The 25,317-nt window shown below is 35.8% G+C and overlaps 1 protein-coding gene across 21 annotated transcripts in view; it reads left to right on the top strand.

The window, feature by feature from the left end:
• The window catches only part of RANBP17 (RAN binding protein 17), a 368,523-nt gene that overhangs the window by 120,932 nt on the left and 222,274 nt on the right, over positions 1-25,317 (top strand). Inside the window, exon 15 of one of the 21 annotated variants that reach the window (XM_086361119.1) lies at positions 18,726-19,330. The exons of 19 other annotated variants lie outside the window; for them this stretch is intronic. In XM_086361119.1, the coding sequence (XP_086217245.1) occupies positions 18,726-18,770 (45 nt within the window). In that variant the 3' untranslated portion in view covers positions 18,771-19,330. Of the gene's footprint in view, positions 1-5,885; positions 7,905-18,725; positions 19,331-25,317 lie in introns of those variants that run through there. One more of the 21 variants, XM_086361120.1, reaches the window with a different exon arrangement.

Raw genomic sequence — 25,317 nt, 5'->3', positions numbered from 1 at the left:
ATTTGTCTCTTTTGTTAAAAAAAAATCAGATAATTCAAATAGGAATAAAAGAATGGATCACCGGAAAAGAACAAGAGGAGCATTTTACAGTTGATTAAGATATGGATTCTAGTGCTACCTTAAAACCTAAGAACTGTCAGCCTATATTTTAGAATTATGAATGGTCACTAAATGACTATATGTGAAAGTAAGTTGTAAACTGTGAAGCATTGTATATATCACCATATTGCATGAAAAATGACAGTACTACCTTTCACTTGCTCAGTTGTGTCTGACTGTTTGCAACCCCATGGATTGGAGTCCAGCAGGCTCCTTTTCGCCTGCTTACCTGCTTTCAAACTAACCAAAAAAAAAAAAAAAATCAAGTGTGATTGTGATGAGGAGGAAAATAGATGGCTTTGTTTTCATGCAGGGTTTAAGAGAGTGAGAAAGAATGTCAGAAGGAAAGAAAGGAGGTAAGATTTTTATGTTCATCAGGAGAGGAAAGAATTTTAGAGGTTAAAAATAGGGAATTAAGCAGTGGTCTCAAACTGAGACCCCAAATCAAGAGCAATAGTCTACCTGAAAACCTGTTGGAAATGCAAATTTGGGGGCCTTTCTGTGCCTGACCTACTGAATGTGGCGCTCTGGGGGTGGACTCCAGCAATCTTTGTTGTCAAAGGCTCTTCGGGTGATTCTGATGTTCACTGAAGTTTGAGAACCACTCGAACTTCTTTGCTTGAAGACAGATGCTAATTTTTCTATCTTCATAAGGACCTAGATTGTGACTCATCCCCATCCCAGCCCCTTTCATCCTAAATATGTACTCTTTTCTTGCTTTTATTTTAACCCAAGCTCTAAAGAAGGGTAAGGGGAAAATGGCCGCTAGTCCATTATCTGTTACACATTGTGCTAAAATAATCTAGGGGAGTGTGTAAGTCAATAGGACCTACTTTCTCCTCTCCTAAGAACTAAAATGTATACTTTGTTGTACAAAGTACTTATGTAATAAACTATGAGTATTCCTAATCTTATTCCTATTTTCAGCATTTCTTTTAATATTATAATTAGTGCTAAAATGAACATTTTTCTTAAAGGATATATTTTTAAAGATAAAGTTATTTTTAAATAAAATTTCTCTTAATATACTTATTTTTTTAAAAGAAGAAAACTACAATCTGAATTAATGGCTTGGACATAGTTCTTTCAAGTGTTGTGACTCTTCCCTCTTCTTGGCATTTTATATGTATTATATTGTTGGTGATCTACAGGCTCATTAATTTTAAGAAATGTTCTTCAGATACTGTAGCAAGATTAGATCAGAAGTCACAGTCTTTTCTGCTTCTAGAATCACATAGTTTGGATTTAATTCCCAGTCCTGTCTCATAATATTCTTGTGATTTTTGTTGAATACATAAAATTTAAGTCATTCTTTCTTCATCTAGAAAATGATAGTAGTACTTATGTCTTAGTAAAGTTTTGAGATTAAATGAAAGTGCGTGGTGCCTAACACATAGTGCCCAGTGAATAGTAAGCAGTAACTGCTGTGACGATGCTGCTGATGACACCTGTAACAACAGGATGACTCTCATTTTCTGCTTCAATTGAGACAATACATAGTTTTTTTAGAGTTACAAAATGTTAAGAGTCTGAAAGAGACTACAGATAAAATTTAAAGGAGTACTTTCTAAGATGTTTTCTGCAGATCACAAGGCTCTTGGTAATAGACCTTAACAAGTTAATAGCACTTCAAAGGATTTTTGCCGTATAAATTTAGAAATTTGGAAAAACCCATGTACTATATATTTCTCTCTTGGAAATTTATAATGCATGTTAGCATATTAAAAGTTTTATGAAGGCCTTGTCTTAAATAATCCTCAGCATTTATCAGAGTTACTAAACCATAGAACCCTTTTCTATGGAGAATACTTAGTTAGGTTTTACAAAATACAATCTGGGAAATGCTTTCTAGATCATTTACAAAGAAGCATCTCCTCAACCCCATTTCATAGGAATTGGTGACTTACCTAAGGTCACACAGCTATAGATTGAGTTTGGAATCCAAAGCTCTTTCTAGTCATTTTCACTTGTTTTTCTAACCAGATTCTGATGTGGAAAGGAACATATTTTGAGTAGAAGATTGGAGATGATTCTATTATGTAGGGTGGCAAGGCAAGAGGAATGAGACTTAATTCTATTTGTCTCTGATTTTAAGGGAATTCAGGATGGTTGTTAAAATATAGATTCTCATACTCCTGGGCATTTTGATTTATAGGTATGAGGTAGGTTATCATTGCTAGGTCATGTATTAATAGATTTAGGATTTCCAGACATGAAAATTTACAGATTTGTAAGAATCTTCCGATTCTAAGTGTTATCTTTCTATATTGGCAGAAAAACGATTAAAAATAGACCAGATTCTATGACAAGAAAGGCACATAAACCTCATTTCATGTCCCCCTTACATCTTTTTTTTTTTATCATCAGGAAAAAGATTGTAATTTTATTTTTTTTTAATTTTATTTTATTTTTAAACTTTACATAATTGTATTAGTTTTGCCAAATATCAAAATGAATCCGCCGCAGGTATACGTGTGGAACACATGTGTACCCCTTACATCTTAACATTGTGTCTGTTTGAGAAGAATGTTACTGGTTTATTTGTTCTTTTCCTTTAAATACTCTCTAGTAGTCATTACTCTAAGGACTTACAGAAATTGAGGAAACAATTTGAAATGCTGGGAGAATTCTGTGTACAAGGTGTTCATCTAAATAATGTTTAAAAGAGTCAAAGATTAATTAAATAAGTTATGATATGGCATTTGATGAAAGTATTGGGCAGACAATGGAATTATTTAGGCTGACAGTAAAAAGTTTTTGTAGACTGTTGTATTCCCTCTTTCTAGGCATAGCTGCTGCATATCATTCCATACTTTTTTCTTTTCTGAAAAATTTTATTGACATGGTATGATGCTTTAGATAAAATGTTACATTTTTTAAAAGACAACAAATTATAAATATTTTAAAAATTCATCCAGAAGTATAGAAAAAGATATAAGAATGTTAATGAACCTTGCTTATCTCTGGGTCTATCTTATATTTTCAATTACCTTCCAAAGCCCCTCAAGTAATTTTTTAAAACTTATGGGTAAAGGATAATCTTTTATGTATTACCATATGTGAAATAGATGACCAGTCCATGTTCGATGCATGAAACAGGGCATTCAGAGCCAGTGCCCTGGGACAACCCAGAGGGATGGAATGGGGAGGGCGGTGGAAGAGGGGTTTGGGATGGGGGCACACATGTACACCCATGGCTGATTCATGTCAATCTATGGCCAAAACCACCACAATATTGTAAAGTAATTAGCCTCCAATTAAAATAAATAAAATTTTAAAAAAGGATAATATTTCTATCTCAAATGGCTGAAACTCTAAAATTCAGAAAGATAGGATGCTTGAAGGATCCTCTTTCTTATTCTTACTGAATTTAAATGTTCAGTTCAGTTCAGTTGCTCAGTCGTGTCCGACTCTTTGTGACCTCATGAATTACAGCATGCAAGACCCCCCTGTCCATCACCAACTCCCAGGGTTCACTCAAACTCATGTCCATTGAGTCGGTGATGCTATCCAGCCATCTCATCCTCTGTTGTCCCCTTTTCCTCCTGCCCCCAATCCTTCCCAGCATCAGGGTCTTTTCCAATGAGTCAACTCTTCACATGAGGTGGCCAAAGTACTGGAGTTTCTGATTAGTTGAAGCTATTTTCTCCTATAAAGCAAGGCAATGAATGAAAGAATATCACTGGCAGTTGTGATGACAATGAAAGAAAGATAAGTGGAAAAATTGTTTATGGAAATGTGAATTGATGGAATGATTGTAATAATACCTGAACTTGACTTCGGAAAGAGAAACAGTTTTTCTGTTTCTTCAAAAAAAGAAAAGAATGTTTCATGACATTGGTTATTTTGAACATTTGAAATCAGGAACTTATTCCATTGATGCTCTTCTAAACAGCTTTCAACCACTGTACTAAGTGAATATGAAGAAAAATTTCTAGAGGATTTTGATGTCATGATTATAACATGTCAAAGGTTTTCACAAATAGAAAGTGGTAAAACAGAATTCAGACCTAGGTTGGTCTAACTTCAGATTACTTTTTCTATAAAAGCATCATGTTTAGGAGCCTAATTCCCACCTAGACATACTGTCTGATTGTGGAACTAAAAGATATATCTCAAATTACTTTGTCTTTATTACTACTTTTCTGATTGGAAAGGGAGAATTTATCTTTTGCTAGCTTTACTAAACGGAGTAAGATTTCTCTGTGTTCCTATTTGGAATGCAATGGTTTGTTAAAAAAAAAAAAAATACTGAAAAGTGAATTGCTAAGCATAAGAAAAAAGATTTCATTTGAGTCCAGAAAGCTTTATGATGGCTGCAAATACTCAATGTGATGTTTCTGGAAAGGTGATTCCTCAGACTCTGGTGTACATAAGAATCCTGTTGCAGGAGTTTGTTAAATGTAGATTCCTCTGCCTTTTATAGATTGTGATACAGCAGACTTGGGGCAGAATCCAGAAATCTCTATTTTAATAAGTACTCCTGCTAATCTTGATGTTGGTGATCCTGAACTACACTTTAAACAACTCTCATCGAAAAGTTCTACCTCCTAGTCCATATACTGGATATAATATCAAAGAGTGAGGAATGACTCTTCACACACAAGTATTTCTAGCTTGCTTGATTACTTCTCACAGACATGTTTCTGCCGTGCGTGATTTTTTTAAGTGTTTTTTTAAATTAATTTTATTCATTTATTTTTGGCTGTGCTGGGTCTTCATTGCTGCATGTAGTCTTTCTTTAGTCATGGTGAATGGGGGCTACTCTCTGGGAGTGCGAAGGCTTCTCGTTGAGGTGGCTTCTTGTTAGGGAGCACAGGCTCTAAGGCACACGGGCTCAGTAGCTGTGGTGCTCAGGTCCAGTAGTTGTGGCATGGGGCTTAGATGCCCTGTGGCATGTAGAGTCCTCTCTGACCAGGAATCAAACCCTGCAGGGGTCGTCTCCTGCACCAGCAGGCATATTCTTTACCACTGGACCTCTAGAGAAGTCCTATTTTGTTTGATTTAGATTGCCAATTTGTCTGTTTGGCTAAGTTAATTCCGCTTATCATTTCCTCGTTCCTCATTTACTTTGGAGAATTTTATTGCTCTGTGGCATATATTTTTGAATATAGAATTTTGAACATAGTTGTCAGGTTGGAGAAATTGCCATTTCAAACAATTAGAAACTCTCAGACCATTTTGGGATGGAGCCCATGTATAAACCATGAGCTTTTTGCCTTTTTATGTTAGGCATATCTTTGTAAAATTACCAAAATGATTATGATTGGTCTTTACATTGTCATGGTATTTAAATGTTGTATGTGTGTTCACATACTGTAAAAAGTGTGTATTCACATAAAAATAGCATCAGTACTAAAAGTAGTACAGGCATTTGATAGCATTATTAATTTAGTGTTAAGCCCTTCTCGTTCAACAGTTTAATAGTCTTGTTGAGGTCCTTGAGGCATTTTAACCGCTACTAATTAAAAATGGACCTACTGACTGGTCTGTTTTATTGTGCTTTTACTTGTGTCTTGGATGTCTATCCAGATGCTTTTGCTGATGGGAAATTAAATCATCTATTACAGTTTTAATGAAAAAATAGTGTCAGAGGGGCACAGGTATTTGGGTTGTGGTTTTTAATTTGAATAAAATATTTTTTATTTAGGATTGGACATGCCAGGCTTTTTTTTTATCATTTGTATTTTTTCAAATATAGAAATGTTTATGAACCTTGATAGAATATAATATTTTAAAATACTTCACTTTCATATTTCTATTTTATATTTATATACTTGTAACAGCACTGAGAAAGACTAGAGATCTCTTCAAGAAAATTAGAGATACCAAGGGAACATTTCATGCAAAGATGGGCTTGATAAAGGACAGAAATGGTATGGACCTAACAGAAGCAGAAGATATTAAGAATACACAGAAGAACTGTACAAAAAAGATCTTCACGACCCAGATAATCATGATGACATGATCACTGACCTAGAGCCAGACATCCTGGAATGTGAAGTCAAGTGGGCCTTAGAAAGCATCACTACGAACAAAGCTAGTGGAGGTGATGGAATTCCAGTTGAGCTATTTCAAATCCTGAAAGATGATGCTGTGAAAGTGCTGCCCTCAATATGCCAGCACATTTGGAAAACTCAGCAGTGGCCACAGGACTGGAAAAGGTCAGTTTTCATTCCAATCCCAAAGAAAGGCAATGCCAAAGAATGCTCAAACTACTGCACAATTGCAGTCATCTCACATGCTAGTAAAGTAATGCTCAAAGTTCTCCAAGCCAGACTTCAGCAATACGTGAACCGTGAACTTCCTCATGTTCAAGCTGGTTTTAGAAAAGGCAGAGGACCCAGATATCAAATTGCCAACATTTGCTGGATCATGGAAAAAGCAAGAGAGTTCCAGAAAAACATCTATTTCTGCTTTATTGACTATGCCAAAGCTTTTGACTGTGTGGATCACAATAAACTGTGGAAAATTCTGAAAGAGATGGGAATACCAGACCACCTGACCTGCCTCTTGAGAAATCTGTACGGCAGGTCAGGAAGCAACAGTTAGAACTGGACATGGCACAACAGACTGGTTCCAAATAGGAAAAGGAGTATGTCAAGGCTGTATATTGTCACCCTGCTTATTTAACTTACATGCAGAGTATATCATGAGAAATGCTGGGCTGGAAGAAGCACAAGCTGGAATCAAGACTGCCGGGAGAAATATCAGTAACCTCAGATATGCAGATGACACCACCCTTATGGCACAAAGTGAAGAGGAACTAAAAAGCCTCCTGATGAAAGTGAAAGAGGAGAGTGAAAAAGCTGGCTTAAAGCTCAACATTCAGAAAACGAAGATCATGGCATCCGGTCCCATCACTTCATGGGAAATAGATGGGGAAACTGGAAACAGTGTCAGACTTTATTTTTTGGGGGCTCCAAAATCACTGCAGATGGTGACTGCAGCCATGAAATTAAAAGACGCTTACTCCTTGGAAGGAAAGTTACAACCAACCTAGGTAGCATATTCAAAAGCAGAGACATTACTTTGCCAACAAAGGTCCATCTAGTCAAGGCTATGGCTTTTTCGGTGGTCATGTATGGATGTGAGAGTTGGACTGTGAAGAAAGCTGAGCACCGAAGAATTGATGCTTTTGAACTGTGGTGTTGGAGAAGACTCTTGAGAGTCCCTTGGACTGCAAGGAGATCCAACCAGTCATTCTGAAGGAGATAAGCCCTGGGATTTCTTTGGAAGGAATGATGCTAAAGCTGAAACTCCAGTATTTTGGCCACCTCATGCGAAGAGTTGACTCATTGGAAAAGACTGTGATGCTGGGAGGGATTGGGGGCAGGAGGAAAAGGGGACAACAGAGGATGAGATGGCTGGATGGCATCACTGACTCGATGGACGTGAGTCTGAGTGAACTCCGGGAGTTGGTGATGGACAGGGAGGCCTGGTGTGCTGTGATTCATGGGGTCACAAAGAGTCGGACACGACTGAGCAACTGAACTGAACAGCACTGTAAAGTTTAGAACTGAAAAGGTTCTTGATAAATCATCTGAAGCATCATCTTGAAGCAGTTAATTTTTTTTAACCCTATTTTAATAGTGAGGACCTGTGAGAGTAAATGACTTACCCAAGTTCTCATAACTAGCATAGCGATGCATTTTCATGACTTTAACTTATGTCATTGTTCACCGTAATTAAGTTTTTAAATACACTTCTATAATTGTAAATAAAATGGTAGTATTTGTTGTAGGTTTACTTTTTACCATTTGATAATATTTTTCAATAAAAAAATAAGCAATTACAAAAATAAATAGCCTATTTTTTTCAGTTGAATAAGCCGGCTTTATTTTATACTGCTAGTAAAGGCACATTACGTTCAGGCATTGCAATTATCACTGAAATGCACATCCATTAACCGAAACATTAGGCTGAGTATATAATTACTGTCTAGAGCCAATATCTCTGAAGCTGCATCTACACAATGCTATTAAGCTATAAGCAATATTTGTAAACTAATATTTAAATGATTCAGAATTGATACCATCTTTTGTAAACATAAAAATGAATACCATATATATTCAGCTTGATTGGTTTCTTGTGTGTTTAGGAAAATATGGGTATTGTTAAAGATGATTGAAATATGTGACTTTAGATAGGTGAATTTTAATATAATTATAGTAACCTGAAAATAGTCTTTTTCCCAGGTTTTTTTTTTTGTAGTAAATATACATAACATAAAATTACTATTTTAACCATTTTAAGTGTACAGTGATATTAAATACATTCATATTATTGTGCAAACATCACAACAGACTATCTCCAGATCTTTTCTCAGCTTGCAGAACTGAAATTCTGTACCCATTAAACTAACTTTTCATTATCCTCTACCCCTACCCCTGGCAACAACTTTTCCACTTTCTGTCCATGTGATTTTAGCTGTTCTAATTATTCAAATAAGTGGAGTCATACAGCATTTTTTTTGGGGGGTGGGTAACTGGCTTATTTTTACTTCTTGTTCTTCAGTTGCTAAGTCATGTCTGATTCTTTATGACCCCATGGACTGCAGCACACCAGGCTTCTCTGTCCTTCACTATCTCCTGAAGTTTGCTCACATTCATGTCCTTTGATTCACTGATGCCATCCAACCATCTCATCCTCTGTATTTTTACTTAATGTCCTCAGTGTTCATCAATGTTACAGCATGTGTCAGAATTTCCTTAGTTTTTAAGGTTGAATAATATGGCTGCTGCTGCTGCTGCTAAGTCGCTTCAGTCGTGTCCGACTCTGTGCGACCCCACGTACTGCAGCCTACCAGGCTTCTCCATCCATGGGATTCTCCAGGCAAGAACACTGGAGTGGGTTGCCATTTCCTTCTCCAGAATACTATGGCATTTGAGTATTATTATGTATCATATTTTCCTTATGTATTCATCTATCAATGGACACTTGGATTGGCTCCACATTTCAGCTGTTTTGAAGATTGCTGCTATGCACATGGGTATACGAATGCCTCTTCTAGACCTGCTTCAGTTCTGTTGAGTGTATACTCAGAAGTGCAATGGCTGGGTCAGATGATAATTCTACTTTAATTTTTCGAGGAACTGCCCTTCTGTTTTCCACAGGGACTCTACCGTTTTATATGAGATAGGATGCATTCAGGGTGGTATGGCCATAGACTGACAGCCATCTCACAGTCCTGGCACCAGTGCACAAGGGTTTCAGTTTCTCCATATCTTTGCCAACATTAGTTATTTTTTTTTAATTGAAGTCTTTTATTCATATGAAATTAAAAAATTTATATAGTGTATTCATAGTAAAACTGAAATGTCTATATAATCAAGCTTTTTAACTCAGAAGTGCTTTGGGAGCTTATCATTGCAAAATTGCTTTTAAATTTGAATATTTATGTTTACTGTTGAAATCTGCCTGGAGTTGTATCTACAATAATAAGTACCACTTTTCTTTATTGTTAACACATTTATTAATAGAAAGGTGTTTTGACAGCTGTTACATATAGATGCTTCACAATTTCCTACAATGTACCTTTACAATTGTATAATTAGTATGTTTCAATATAACATAATTTATTTGGCCCTACTAAGTTCTCATGTCAATCTCATGTCATGTCATACAGTGTGGAAGACGGAGTTGAGAGACTTGCTGTCTAGTTTTGTTTCTACCATTAATGCCACATTTTGTGGTAAAAAATAGTTTTAGAATGTGATTAACTTGGTTTCTGTTCCTGTCTTAATCATTTAGGAGGTCTGTGGCCTTTAAGCAATTTACTAACTTCTTTGGATACCAGTTTTCCTAAATAAAACTCTGGAAAGCATTCTGCAGGGTTGTTTTGAAGGTTAGAGATAAAGAATGGAGGTTCACACAGAATTTGTTGTTTAAGTTGCTAAGTCATGTCCGACTCTTTTGTGACCCCATGGACTGTAGCCTGCCAGGCTCTTCTGTCTTCATGAGATTTCCCAATCAATTGGAGTGGGTTGCCATTTCTTTCTCCAGGGGAATCTTCCCAACCCAGGGATCAAACCTGCATCTCCTGCATTGACAGGTGGATTCTTTACCACTGAGCCATCAGGGGTGTTCCCTGTTGCTGCTGCTGCTGCTGGTAAGTCGCTTCAGTCGTGTCCGACTCTATGCGACCCCATAGACGGCAGCCCACCAGGCTCCTCTGTCCCTGGAATTCTCCAGGCAAGAATACTGGAGTGGGTTGCCATTTCCTTCTCCAGTGCATGAAAGTGAAAAGTGAAAGTGAAGTCATACCTATTAATGTTGGTGTAGTTGGGTAAGTTATTTACAGTCTAAATCTAAAACTTAGCCCATTTATAATGAAAGGATTTGAACTAGATTAAGAGAAATGAGTCCAAAGATATAAGATCCTTGAAATAATATGCTAATATTTTCATTTTGTATACTGTTGTGAAAACGTTCATAGTATTCACCAGGTTATTAAAGTGGTTTATGAATCTCCCAAAAGGATAAATATTAAAGTAAGTGAGTTCCAAATTATTTCCTAGTGATGAAATTTTGATTATATGCTACACACTCAACCTCAGTGTGGCCAGAGTTAGGGAAATTCTTTCTGAAAAAAATTTTTTACTCAAGACCTTTGTTGTCAGAGATAAACATTTTTGTTTACCTTAGGTTAGCAAATTATACCCAAAGTAAGTAGAAGAAATCGTTAAAATGTGAGTAGAAATCACTGAAATATAAAATAATCAGTGTGTCTCTCCAGTCACGTGACAACATGGTTATTTGAAAAGATGAGTAAATTATGCAAGACAGATGGGTATAAAAAAGAGAAAAACCCCGTAAAATATTAACATCAGAAATGAAAAAAGAAGCATCATCACAGAGCCTACACACATTAAAAGAACAAATAGGTGCTCTCTGATGACCCAGAGGGGAGCTAATAAGGGGTGGATGGGAGGGAGGCTCAGGAGGGAGGGGATACGTATGTAACTGATTCACAGCAGATAAACTGTTTTACAGCAGAAACTAACACAACCTTGTAAAGCATTGTACTCTAGTTTTTTTTTAAAAAAGGAAAATTAGGAAACCTTACAAGTAAGTTTACACCAATAAAATTGACAGCTGAGAGAAAACTAACATAAGACATGTAAATTTTAAATAGCTTAATATCTAATAAAGTAAATTTATAATTAAAAATCTATTCACAAAGGAAATTTCAGGCACAGATGATGACCTTTGTCAAACATTGGGGAAGGAAATAAAACACAAACTTTCAAGAAAGAGAGAAGGAGAATAAATTCCCCATTTCTTCTGTGACTTCTAATTTCAAAATCCAACAAGGAAATTTCAGAAAAAGATCGCTGGCCAGCATGCATCATGAATATGGATACAAGACCCCCAGTAATTTCAAACTTCATATCAATTACTATACCTGAAAGAAAAGAGTTTAATCAGTTTAAAGTTAATTCAAATAGTAGATAATATACTGCTTATGTTTGTTTCTTTTATTTGCCGCTACATAGGAATGTGAATAACTGTTGATATTATTATCCAGTTTGTAATCAGAAATGACCAGGGTGTTATATTAGGATAGCTACTTAGTACAGATTATGGCCTCTGTTGTCTCCCTTACTGCTGTTCTAATAGGCAGTTAGACTCCTGTTTCTTTTTATATAATTCATCAAGAAGGAATTTAATTTCAACAGATTTTTTTCATGATAATTATGGAAAATTATTTTTTAATTGCACATTAAAAAATTTCAAATCTACAAAAAAGTTTTAAGGATACTGTAACAGGTACCTCTGTACCATACACTTTGTCACGTTTGTTTCATCTCTCATTCTTTCCATATAATACATTTACACGTATGTATTACATATAGATGTTTTGCTGAACCATTTGAATATTACACACATCATGATGATTAACCCTTAAGAATACTTTTCAGGTATCTCCTAAGAACACAAATGTTCTTATATATAAAAATATCATTATAACAGTCAAAATATATTTGAACATCACAAGAACATTATTTAATATATGGTCCATATTTTAAGTTTTTCCAGTTGTCCCAATAATTTCCTATATATTAATAAATTTTTTAATGCTAGAAATAATGATCATATATTGAATTTCCTTATTTCTCTTTAACATAAAATCTTTCTACCATCTTTTTTCATGATATTGACATTTTTGATAACTTCAAGCCAGCTGTTTTTTAGAAAGTCCTGTAATTTGTATATTTCTTATTATTGCCTTATGCTGTTCTATGCTGTCACTTCAGTCATGTCTGACTCTCTGTGACCCCATAGACGGCAGCCGACCAGGCTCCCCCGTCCCTGGGATTCTCCAGGCAAGAACACTGGAGTGGGTTGCCATTTCCTTCTCCAATGCATGAAAGTGAAAAGTGAAAGTGAAGTCGCTCAGTCATGTCTGACTCTTAGGGACCCCATGGACTGCAGCCTACCAGGCTCCTCCGTCCATGGGATTTTCCAGGCAAGAGTACTGGAGTGGGGTGCAATTGCCTTCTCCGTATTATTGCCTTAGATTTGTTTAAATAATATTGCCAAGAATATTGCATAACTGAAGAAATATAGTTCTTAGTAGAATATTTGCAAAAAGAGCATGTTAGACCAACAGTGAATTGTGGAGCAAATAGATAAAATGATAGAAACAGCAAAGTTTCCAAGATCTTTCTGCAGATACCAATTGTTCATTAAGAGTGTTATGGCCTGCCTTCACTTACCTTATAAATATCCCATTTACTCCACATCTTTGCCAACATAGTCAATCTGGTATTGTCAACCTTTTAAATTTTAGTCATTGTAATGTATGGTGAGATTTTACTATGGTAGAAATTTGTTTTTTCCTAATGGCTAATGATTTGGAGCATCTTTTCATGGACTTGTTGGCCTTTCATGTATCTCACTTTGTAAAGTATTTGTTTACCTCTTTTGCATATATCTATTTGAGATATTTATTTTTTATTATCAGTTCAGTTCAGTCGCTCAGTCGTGTCCGACTCTTTGCAACCCCATGAACCACAGCATGCTAGGCCTCCCTGTCCATCACCAACTCCTGGAGTCCACCTAAACTCATGTCCATCGAGTCAATGATGCCATCCGACCATCTCATCCTCTGTCGTCCCCTTCTCCTCCTGCCCTCAATCTTTCCCAGCATCAGGGTCTTTTCCAGTGATTCAGCTCTTTGCATCAGGTGGCCAAAGTATTGGGGTTTCAGCTTCAACATCAGTCCTTCCAGTGAACATCCAGGACTGATCTCCTTTAGGATAGACTAGTTGGATCTCTTTGCAGTCCAAGGGACTCTCAAGAGTCTTCTCCAACACCACAGTTCAAAAGCATCAATTCTGTGCTCAGCTTTCTTTATAGTCCAACTCTCACATCCATACATGACCACTGGAAAAACCATAGCCTTGACTAGACAGATCTTTGTTGGCAAAGTAATATCTCTTCTTTTTAATATGCTGTCTAGGTTAGTCATAACTTTCCTTCCAAGGAGTAAGCTTCTTTTAATTTCATGGCTCAGTCACCATCTGCAGTGATTTTGGAGCTCAGAAAAATAAAGTCAGCCACTGCTTCCGCTGTTTCCCCATCTATCTGCCATGAAGTAATGGGACTGGATGCCATGATCTTAGTTTTCTGAATGTTGAGCTTTAAGCCAACTTTTCTGCTCTCCTCTTTCACTTTCATCAAGAGGCTCTTTAGTTCTTCTTCACTTTCTGCCATAAGGGTGGTGTCATCTGCATATCTGAGGTTATTGATATTTCTCCCGGCAATCTTGATGCCAGCTTGTGCTTCCTCCAGCCCAGCGTTTCTCATGATGTACTCTGCATAGAAGTTAAATAAGCAGGGTAACAATATACAGCCTTGACATACTTCTTTTCCTATTTGGAACCAGTCTGCTGTTCCATGTCCAGTTCTAACTGTTGCTTCCTGACCTGCATACAGGTTTCTCAAGAGTCAGGTCAGGTGGTCTGGTATTCCCATCTCTTTAAGAATTTTCCACAGTTTACTGTGATCCACATAGTCAAAGGCTTTGGCATAGTCAATAAAGCAGAAATAGATGTTCTGGAACTCTCTTGCTTTTTCCATGATCCAGCGGATGTTGGCAATTTGATCTCTGGTACCTCTGCCTTTTCTAAAACTAGCTTGAACATCTGGAACTTCACAGGGTTCTTTATAAATTCTGTGTGGCTTCCCTGATAGCTGGTATAAATTCTGTATTCCAGTCCTTTGTCAGATGTATTTATTGCATTTTCTTCCTATCTGTGATTTGTGTTTGTGATTTACTATTTATTTTCTTAATGGTGTTCTTTGAAGAATAAAATTTTTTAACTCTGGTGAAGTTCGGTCTATCTTTCTTTTTTTTTTTTTGTTTCTTTTTGTGTCCTAAGAAATCTTTACCTTTGCAAGGTCACAGCTCTTTTCTCCTGTGTCTTCTTTTAGAAGTACTATATTTTTAGTTTTTTGCATTTGTATCTCTGATCCATTTTAAGTTAATTTTTGTCTGTGATGTGAGATAGTGATTCATTTGTTTCCCCCATGTGGACATTAGATCATTTCAGCACCAGTTGCTGAAAAGACTGTCCTTTTCTTCCATTGAATAATCTTGTTCCCTTAGTAGAAAAACTAATTTTCCTGTCCCCTTTAGAAAACTAAAAATATGTGTAACATCTATTTCTGAAATCTCTATTCTGTCCTGTGGTGATCTGTAAGACTATTATATGCCATTATTATAGTGTTTTGATTACTGTTATTTTTATTGTCTTAAAATCATATAGTGTAAGTACTCTAAATTTTATATTCTTTAAAAAAAAATTACCTTGGCTGTTCTGGTTTTTGTCTCTCTTTACAAATTTTACAATCAGCTTATCTATCATTGTAAAAAATACTAGACTATTGCAGTTACATAACACGTATAGATCTTTTCAAAGGAAACTAACATTTTAATAATATTAAGATTTTCTATATTCTTCCTGGTTTTCTGGTTCCTTGGTTTTATTGGTTATTGAGAGAGAAGTGTTGGAATCTCCGGCATAATATCTGTTTCCTCTTACAGTTCTATCTGTTTTGGCTTCATGTATTTTGAAATTCTGTTATTTAGTCTGTAAACTTCTAGAATTGTAATGTTGTATTAATGAATTGACTACCCCTTTTTCATTATTGACCTCTTTGTTCATTGAAATATTGTTTTGAAATCTAATTAGTTTGATATTAATATTGTTACTTTCACTTTCTTTTGATTACTAATACTGTTCTTTTACTTTTAACCTTACTATGTCTTTATTTGAATAGAGGAAAGAAAAGCAATACCAAAGAATTCAAACTAACATGCAATTATACTCATTTCACATGCTAGCAAGATTAGGTTCGTGCTCTTTCAAGTAGGCTTCAGTAGTACGTGGACTGAGAACTTCACAATGTACAAGCTGGATTTAGAAGAGCCACTAGAACCAGAAATCAAATTGTCAACATCTGCTGGATCATAGAAAAAGCAAGGTAATTCCAGATAGAGCATCCACTTTTGCTTCATTGAGTATGCTAATAGAGCCTTTGACTGTGTGGATCACAACAACCCGTGGAAAATTCTTAAAGAGATGGGAATACCAGACCACCTTACCTGCCTCCTGAAAAATCTGTAGCAGGACAAGAAGCCACAGTTAGAACTGGACATAGAATAAAGGATTGATTCAAAATTGGGAAAGGAGTATGTCAATCTGCTTATTTAACTTACATACAGAGAATATTAGGTGAAATGCCAGCCTGGATGAAGCACAAGCTGGAATCAAGATTGTTGGGAGAAAAATCAACAACCTCAGATATGCAGATGACACCACCTTTATGGCAGAAAGCGAAGAGGAACCAAAGAGCCTCTTGATGAAGGTGAAAGAAGAGAGTGAAAAAGCTGGTTTGAAATTCAACATTCAAAAAACTAAGATCATGGCATCCAGTCCCGTCACCTCATGCCAGATTGATGGGGGAAAAGTGGAAACAGTGACAGATTTTATTTTCTTGGCCTCCAAAATCACTGTGGACAGTGACTGCAGCCACAAAATCAAAAGGCGTTTGCTTCTTGGAAGAAAAGCTATGAAAAACCTAAAGAACATTAAAGAGCAAAGACATTACTTTGCCAACAAAAGTCCATCTAGTCAAAGCTATGGTTTTTCCAGTATTCATGTATGGATGTGAAAGTTGGACTATAAAGAAAGCTGAATGCTCAAGAATTGATGCTTCCAACTGTGGTGTTAGAGAAGACTCTTGAGAGTCCCCTGGACAGCAGGGAGATCAAACCAGTCAATCCTAGAGGAAATTTAAGCCTAAATATTCATTGAAAGAACTGATGCTCAAGCTGAAGCTACCAATACTTTGGCCACCTGATGCAAAGAGCCGAGTCATTGGGAAGGACCTTGATACTAATAAAGACTGAGGGCAACAGAAGAGGGCAACAGAGGATGAGATGGTTGAATGCCATCACTGACTCAGTGGACATGAGTTTGAGCAAACTCCAGGAGATAGTGAAGGACAGGGAAGCCTGATGTGCTGTAGTTCATGGGTTCACAAAGAGTGGGACACAACTTAGCAACTGAAGAACAACAATGATGTCTTTATTTATATATAAATAGGATTGTAGGGAGCATATGGTTCAATTTTTTTTTTAATCCCAGATAGTAAGACCATTTACATTTAATGTAACTGTTGATGTGTTTGGATTTACTGAGTTATCTTGCTGTTTTTCCTGTTTGCTTCAACTGATTTTTTTCACCCCTTTTGTTTTTTCTTTGTTTTACTCTTTTGGCCTTGTTTTGGATTGAGTCCTTTTTTATTATTCCATGTTATCTCCTTTTTTGACTTGTTAGCTATAACTTCTGTTTATTGATAGTAATTCATTGGGGCTTTACAGTACACATAGTATACACTTTAGTCATTGTAATCCCCGTTCAGGTTCTATCACACAACAGTGTACTTGCATTCTCCCCCTTTTGGCCTTGTGCTGTTTGTCATAGAGTTTTGGTGTTGTTTACTTGCTAAGTCAATTCAACTCTTCTGCAACCCTGTGGACTGTAGCCCTCCAGGATCCTCTGTCCAGGAAATTTCCCAGACAGGAATACTGGAGTTGGTTGCCATTTCCTTCTTCAGGGATCTTTCCAACCCAGGGATCGAGCCTGTACCCCCTGCATTAGCAGGCGATTCTTTACACTGAGCCACCAGGAAAGCCCTGCCGTACATTTTACCTCTGCTTAAATTACAAGCCCCACAATACCTCGATATTATCTTTGCTTTAACCAATAAATTATCTTTTAAAGAGATTTAAATAATAAGAAAAAAGTCTTCTGTATTTATCCATGTAGTTGCCGTTTTCAGTGCTTTTGATTTCTTTGTGTTAATCCAGATTTCCATGTGACATCGTTTTCTTTTTGTTTGAAAGATTTCTCATAAAAGTTTATGTAGCACAGAAATCATGATTACAGATTCTTTTAGCCCTTTGTATTTTTGAAAAAGCATTTATTTGTTTTCTGTTTTGAAAGGTATTTCCACTGGAGGTATCATTTTAGGTTGATAGTTTTTTATTTTTAATACATTGAAGTTGTACCACTGCCATCTCAGTTGTGTTTGTAGTAAGGAATAATTTGTGATCCTTTTCTCTATTCTGTGTATGCAATGCCCTTTTTCTCTGCCTTCTTTTAAGATTTTATCTTTATCACTGGTTTGATTATTATGTGCCTTGCTGTTGTTTCTTCATGTTTTGGGGGATTTATTGAGCATCTTAAACTTGTGAAGTTTTAATTTGTTAGAATTGGGAAAACTTTTAGCTTTTATTTCTTCAGATATATTTTTCTCTCTCTCCCCTTTCTCTCTTTTGGGAACTTAGAGTTCCCAAAAGTTGTCCAACAGCTTTGACTGATGTCTTTTATCCCTCTATTTTATTTTGAATGATTTCTGTTACTGTCTTCAAGTTTACTAATATTTCCTTCCACAATGTCTGATCTGTTATTAATCACAGCCAGTGTATTTTTCAGCTTAGACATTTCAGTCTTCTTCTCTGTCTGGGTTGGGCCCTTTGTGTATTTTTTTTGTCTCTACTTAACATCTTTATCTCTTTGAACATACGGAGTTCATGTTATCATAACACACTTTGTCTTTGCTGATTCTGTCATTTATAGAATTTTCTTGTTTACATTCCTAATAATTTTTAATTGCATGGCCAATTTTTTTTTTTTTTTTTGTATTTCAGTGAATACTCTTGGGTTTTGTTCTGGGAAGCAATTAAAGTACTTGGAAACAATGTGATTCTTTCAGATATTGCTTTTAAGCTTTGCTCTGTGGAGTCAGAAAAGAAGGTTGTCGAGGACAAATTTTGCCTCAGTGCTAAAACAAAAGCTTTCTGAGTATTCTGCTCAATGTGGCATGAATTATAAAGTTTTCAACTGTGGCTATTGAGTACAGGAAATACTTGGTGGCCCTCTGTGAACCCAAAGTACTGTTCTCTCTAGTCCTTTTAAGTGCTTTTTTTTCTTTTTACATTAGATAGTTTCCTCAAATGCATGTAAGGATTGATAAGTACTCCGCTGAAGATTCAGTCCTCTATATATCTCTGAAATTCTCTCTCTTTATAATTTTTTCTTTTCCAGTACTCTTTCCTGCAAACTATAGCTGCTCTCGGCTCTGGACTATGATTTTCTCCTTCAAATTGAGGAGTCTTCTGGGTTTCACCAAGCTTCCACCTCCCTGGGCCAGCCCCAGGGATCCCTGTTTTTTGTTTCCTGACTCTAATATCTTGAAAGTTATTGTTCCATATGTTTAAATTGTCTGGATTTTTAGTTATTTCAGGTAGGAAGGTAAATATAATCCCTATAACTTTGCTTTGGCAGAAGTCCTGGGTTTTCTTTTTTCAGCTTTTTTTTTTCTTTTAATCTACTTACTTCTTTATATTTAAAGTGATTTTCTCACAGACAGTATCCTGTCACACAATCATTGCATTATAATGATACATTTAGACTAGATACCAGTAAACCTTTTCTGTAAGGCACCAGACAGTAAATATTCCAGGCCTTGAAGGGAATTTGTGTCACAACTACTCCACTATGTTATTTAGTGCAAAAGCAGCCATAGGCAGTATATAAATGATTTGACATGGTTGTGTTCCAGTAAAGCTGTTTGTGAATATTGAAATTAGTATTTTAAAAAATTGTCATGTGTCATGAAATACTATTAATAAAAATGTTTTTCAACCATTTATAAGTGTAAATGCCATTCCTAGCTCACATGAAACAATAGATGGCAAGCTGGACTTGGCCTCTGGTCTGTAGATCACTGACCCTAGTTTAGACCATTTCTCTTTAATATATTTATTGATATTGCAGCCATCTTGCTGTTTGTTTTCTATTTGTCCCATCTTTTGTTTGTTTCTTCCCCTTTCCCAACAGTTTTAGATTATTTTTAATTATTCCACTTTATCTTTACTGTTGGTGTGTTAGCTGTATTTCTTTGTTTATTTGTTAACAGTTTTTCCTGTGGTTTATAAAATGCATCTCCAACTTTTCTACTCTGAAATGATATTATAGCCCTTCATATGTTATATAAGAACTTTATAACAATATTCTTATATTTTGAATCTCTGTTCTTTATGAAAACCTCGTTTTCATAGATTTAACTTCTACGTTTTATAAACCTCTCAATACATTGTTATTGGTTTTTAGTTGTCAGTTGTCTTTTAGAGGAATTGAAGAATGAAGGGGAAAGTTTTTACATGTACCTACATATGCTATTTGTTACTTCATTTTTTGTGTGTAGTTATAGATTTCTTTATGGTATCTTTATTTTCCATATGAAAACTTTTTCTTTTTTGGTTAACATTTCTTATAGCTCAAGTCTGGTGGAAACTAATTCTCTCAGCTTCTTTTCTTTTGGTTGAAATATTCTTTTTTGCTTTTGCCTTTGAAAGATATTTTTACTGGGTATAGAATTCTGGTTTGACATCATTTTAAAAATATGTTTCATTGTCTTCTGGCTATTGTGGTCTCTGACATAAAGTCTGTAAACATTCTGAAACTCCTTCTGGAAGTCTGCCTTGAAAGTTCAGATTACCTCAGGTTCTGAATTCTTATATTTGTCTCCTAAACTCAGTGAGAATGCTATACTATACTTAGGGTACACCCTCCTTCTCTACAGTCCAGAATATTTACCTCGTTTGTTTCCTTCTTATAGGAATCTCAGTCCTGCATGCCTGTTTTCCATTTTCTCAAAACCATTGCTTACTATATTGTATCCAATTCTCTTGTTGCTTAAGGTAGAAAGGTGAGCAGGGTGTGTGTTACTGCATCATAGGTGAAAGACCAAGAAAATAAAAAATAAATGTTCATTGAATTATTGAGAACAACATCTCTGCTTTGAATACTAGAGATTTTAAAACATGAACTGTACAGTCTTGGTCTCTATTTTCATGAAACTTACAATCCAGAGAAAGCAGAGAGAAATAAACAACTAAGCAAATCCAAAAGATAATTTAAGTGCTGTGAAAATAGTCATGCAGGCTGGTATGATAGAGAGATGGAAAGAAGAGTCTAAATTGAAAGGTCATGAAAGGCCTTATTGAGGTCATCAATATTTGATGTGAAACTTGACTGATAAAAGAATTGTCATACTGTGGTCTGAGGGCCACTGCATGTTTTGTAAATAAAGCTTTATTGGCAAACAGCCACACCTATTCCTTTATGTGTTGTCTGTAGGTCCTTTTGGACAACAGTGACAAAGCTGAGTAGTTGGCCTATAAGTCTGCCCATATCCATTCTTGCACCTCTCAAAATTGTTTATCACAGATCACAGCTAAAGTGATTGTTTTACAGTGAAAATGAGTGATTCCCATTGCTGTTTGGATAAAGACCATGTCTTTTCCATGGTATAGCATCTGCTGAAGAAACTCTTTTGTCTCCCTCTCCAGCCCTATCCTATGCCCTTTTTTTTTTTTTTTCCTTTTCTTTAGGTACATTCTCAGTTCCTGAATTCTTCAAATACTTTACCAGGGCCTCTGCAAGTATTGTTTCTTCTACATGAAATGATCTTTCTCTTTTTTTTGGCTCACTAATTCCTATACTGTTTTTGGTGGATGGCCTTGCTTCCTATCTTAGGGCGTCCAGTTGTATGAAGTCATATTATTTAGTCTTTAGTCTTCAAAGCACTTATCATACTGTGATTATTCACAACTATCAATATAATTAATGTAATTATGTATCTGTCTTGTTCACCATTGTGTCCCCAGCACCAGGCATATTTTCTGACAGTCAGTGTTTGTGGAATGAAATGAAATAATAAATGAGTGTATAGTATATTTCAGTTATCACAAACCCCCTGAAATACATAATTTCTCTTTGGGAGGCTATTAAATTCCTTGAGAAAAATTTAGTAAAGAATAATGATAATAGTTACCATTTATTGAGCAACTTCCACGTGCTTGCTACTCACTGTGCTACATGTACAATCTTACTTTAACCCTCACAGCAACCCTACAGTGTCTTTAGCCTTATCCTAATTTTATGTGGGGAAATTGAGGCTCATGAGGGCTACTTCACTTGCCAAGAGTCATACAGCTAGTACGTGGAAGAGCCATGATTCAAACCCAATTAATCTTTCTCTAGAGGCTGTTATATTCTTACACTTTGTGTTGTACTCTCCAGATTATTACTGGGAAAACTGCAATTTCTAACTTTATCACAGGCCTCCAACTGATTTTTCCCTTTTACTCCTAAGAGATTCAAGTTAGTATCTATACATACTAGCTCATATATTCATTATTAGTTAATATTTGCAGGATAATTGTGAAAATACAGGTACTTCTTAGATTAGCAAGCATCTGTAAAATACTGTACCTCTTTTCTGGAATTTTCTATGTTTTAAAAATTCCCTTTATAAAAAAACTTATCTGTTTGTACATTCAGTATGAGTCTATAACAGAGAAAAACAAAAATCACATCAATTATTTATGGGATCTAAGAAACAATATACAAATAGCGTATTTACAAAACAGAAATAGACCCACAGACATAGAAAACAAATGTATGGTTACCAAAGGGGAAAGGGAGGGAGGGATAAATTAGTAGGTTGGGATTAGTACATACACCACTAGTATTCATTAAATAGATAACCGACAAGGACCTACTGTATTGCACAGGGAAATATACTCAATACTTTGTAATAACCTATAAAGGAAAAGAATCTAAAAAAGAGTATATATATATATATATGTAGCTGAATCACTGCTGTACACCTGAAACTAACATGACTTTGTAAATCAACTGTACTTTAATAAAGGATTTTTTAAATAAAACATTAAAAAGCAGAAAAAACCCTTTGGAATCTGAAATAAAAATGAATCTAAAGCATTTGAACTAATCCCAGTAAGATCATATTATGACTAATAATAATAATGTTTTAGTCATCAAGCCTTGCTTCATAATAATTTCTTTCACACTTAAGTTTAAATCCTAAACTTTGTAGCTTCATATAGTGATTTTCATTACAGATATCAACCTTTTGAACTATATAGAAGTATAGACTACTAGACCTACTAAGTAATTCCTGTTTGTTTTATAGAATGGGAGGTGAGAACTAGAATTGAGGAAGGGATTTTTATTTCGTATAAATTTATCAGCTATTAATTAGTTAATCTATTAGATTTTTATAGTAGCTATTGAACTTTTACAAACAGTCTTATTCTGAGTACTTTATTAAGGTAGCATTAATTAGCTTCTGTATCATCTCACCATATCATTTCCTTCATGTGAAATGAAATTTTTTACATATTAATTTCATTAAAATAAAACCTAAGTGATATCCATACATGGAGAATATTGAAATTCTAGAGTTTCCCATGAAGAAAGATAGTTAAATTATTATTAGACATATATGCTACATATATTATGTATATGGTACATACATATATGGTGCATATATTATAGATATATATGGGAAAAATACTAAACTTTTGTAAATAAAAAATAAAAATTTACTGTGTTTAGTAGGGCAAAATAGATGTAAAATCCTGAGTTTGCTAATTATCTAAAATAAAATTTTTTATATCTATAAAAAAGACTAACATGATATTTCTAACTATAGATTCTTAAAAGAAGTAAATCATTAGTTTTGGAGGAAAAAAAAACAGTATTTTTAGAATTCTTTTTTGAAAACTTCAATAAAGATTTTTATACCTATGGAAAACCTAATTGGAACATGTTCAGTTCAGTTTAGTCGCTCAGTCGTGTCCGTCTCTTTGTGACCCCATGAATTGCAGCACACCAGGCCTCCCTGTCCGTCACTATCTCCCGGAGTTCACTCAAACTCATGTCCATTGAATCGTTGATGCCATCCAACCATCTCATCCTCTGCCATCCCCTTCTCCTCCTGCCCCCAATCCCTCCCAGCACCAGAGTCTTTTCCAATAAGTCAACTCTTCGCATGAGGTGGCCAAAGTACTGGAGTTTCAGCTTTAGCATCAGTCCTTCCAAAGAAATCCCAGGGCTGATCTCCTTTAAAATGGACTGGTTGGATCTCTTTGCAGTCCAAGGGACTCTCAAGAGTCTTCTCCAACACCACAGTTCAAAAGCATCAATTCTTCGGCGCTCAGCTTTCTTCACAGTCCAACTTTCACATCCATGCATGTTAGAGACATATCAAATCCTGGTCTTTGGAATGCCAGATAATTTGAAGTCTAGAAAGCTATTTTCTTTTAAATCACCATTAGAATATAATATCTAAAGGTAATTTAATCATTTGGATTGACACCGCATTGTTGACATCTTTCTTATCTACTCCTAAGCATTTTTAGGGACTTCCTTTGTGGCTCAGTGGTTAAGAACCCACCTGCCAATGCAGAAAATGTGGGTTTAGTCCCTGGGTCAGGAAGATCCCCTGGAGAAGGAAATGCAACCCATTCCAATATTCTTGCCTGGGAAGTCCGCGGACAGAGAGACCTGGGTGGTTGCAGCCCGTGGGGTCGCAAAAGAGTTGGACACAACTTAGCAACCAAACAACAAAAAGCATTTTTAAAAAGAAATATTCTAAGACTAAGTACTTTGCCCACAAGAACAAACTTTTGATCATTAATCTTCCCAAAATCAAACTCAACATGACCATGAAAATGATCAGTAGTAACTAGCATCTTTATTACTCGAATAGCCATTCCAAAAATTTAGACCTTTGATATGTTTGTCTCTCCCAGCTTCTGCAGAGACTTTCTTTGCCTTGTGTACAGAAACGAGGTAGCTAAATAGAGAATATGCATACCTGACTTTTTTTTCCTCTCCTAAGAAAGGAGAATTCATCCACTGCCACTGTACCTTTTTTTTCTTTTCTTTTTTGTCTTGCACAGAAGACTGACATCTTCCTGTGAAGGGCTTGTGGCAAACCTGTCCAACTCGGGTTTCCTTCTCCTTGAGAACGATCTGATCCATCATCATCTGAACCACTCTAAGGGTCCAGGTGAGGGCAAGTCAGTCTCAATGTTAAGCCAGTTTCTTTTCTGGTCAGGTAAGTCACACTCAGGCATGAATCACACAGTATCAGTCGGCCGTCGTTTTCTAAAGCTTCATAGTCCCCAGAGAGAGATGCAATTCCTCTATCCACTCATTCTAGAACCCACATAAACTATTAATGATTGATCACATCATTTAAAAATTCTCTTTGCTAAATAATGTAATCATTCCAGCATATGTATTCATTTTAAATTCTAGAAATCTTGAAAGGAGTATGTGTCTATGGTAAGAGAGAAAGACATTGAAACAGATAGATAGGTATTTATAGTTACAATTTTGGTGCTGATCTTGTTTTTATTTTTGTTGAACTTGTAAGAGTTTGAAAGTAAAAGTGTTCAGTTGCTCAGTTGTGTCTGACTTTTTGTGACCTCGTGGACTATAGCCCACCAGGCTCTTCTGTCCATGAAATTTTCCAAATAAGAATACTGGAGTGGGTTGCCATTTCCTTCTCCAGCATATCTTCCCAACCCACAGATCGAACCCAGGTCTCCCACATTGCAGGCAGGTTCTTTACTTGAGCCACCAGAAAATCCCCTGTAAGAGTTTAGAGCAACTTAAAATCAATCAAGCAGATATAATCTTGTACCCTTTTAGTTTTAATAGGTTTTAACTGTGTTTGTCGGAGAAGGCAATGGCACCCCACACCTGTATTCTTGCCTGGAAAATCCCAGAGATGGAGGAGCCTGGTAGACTGCAG

The sequence above is a fragment of the Bos grunniens genome, chromosome 20 (assembly GCF_055505025.1).
Source record: "Bos grunniens cultivar Pamir isolate PY7600 chromosome 20, Bosgru_T2T1.0, whole genome shotgun sequence".
NCBI classification, from domain to species: domain Eukaryota; kingdom Metazoa; phylum Chordata; class Mammalia; order Artiodactyla; family Bovidae; genus Bos; species Bos grunniens.
Note: the sequence above shows the minus strand (reverse complement) of the source record. Positions and strands in the feature narration are given on the sequence as shown.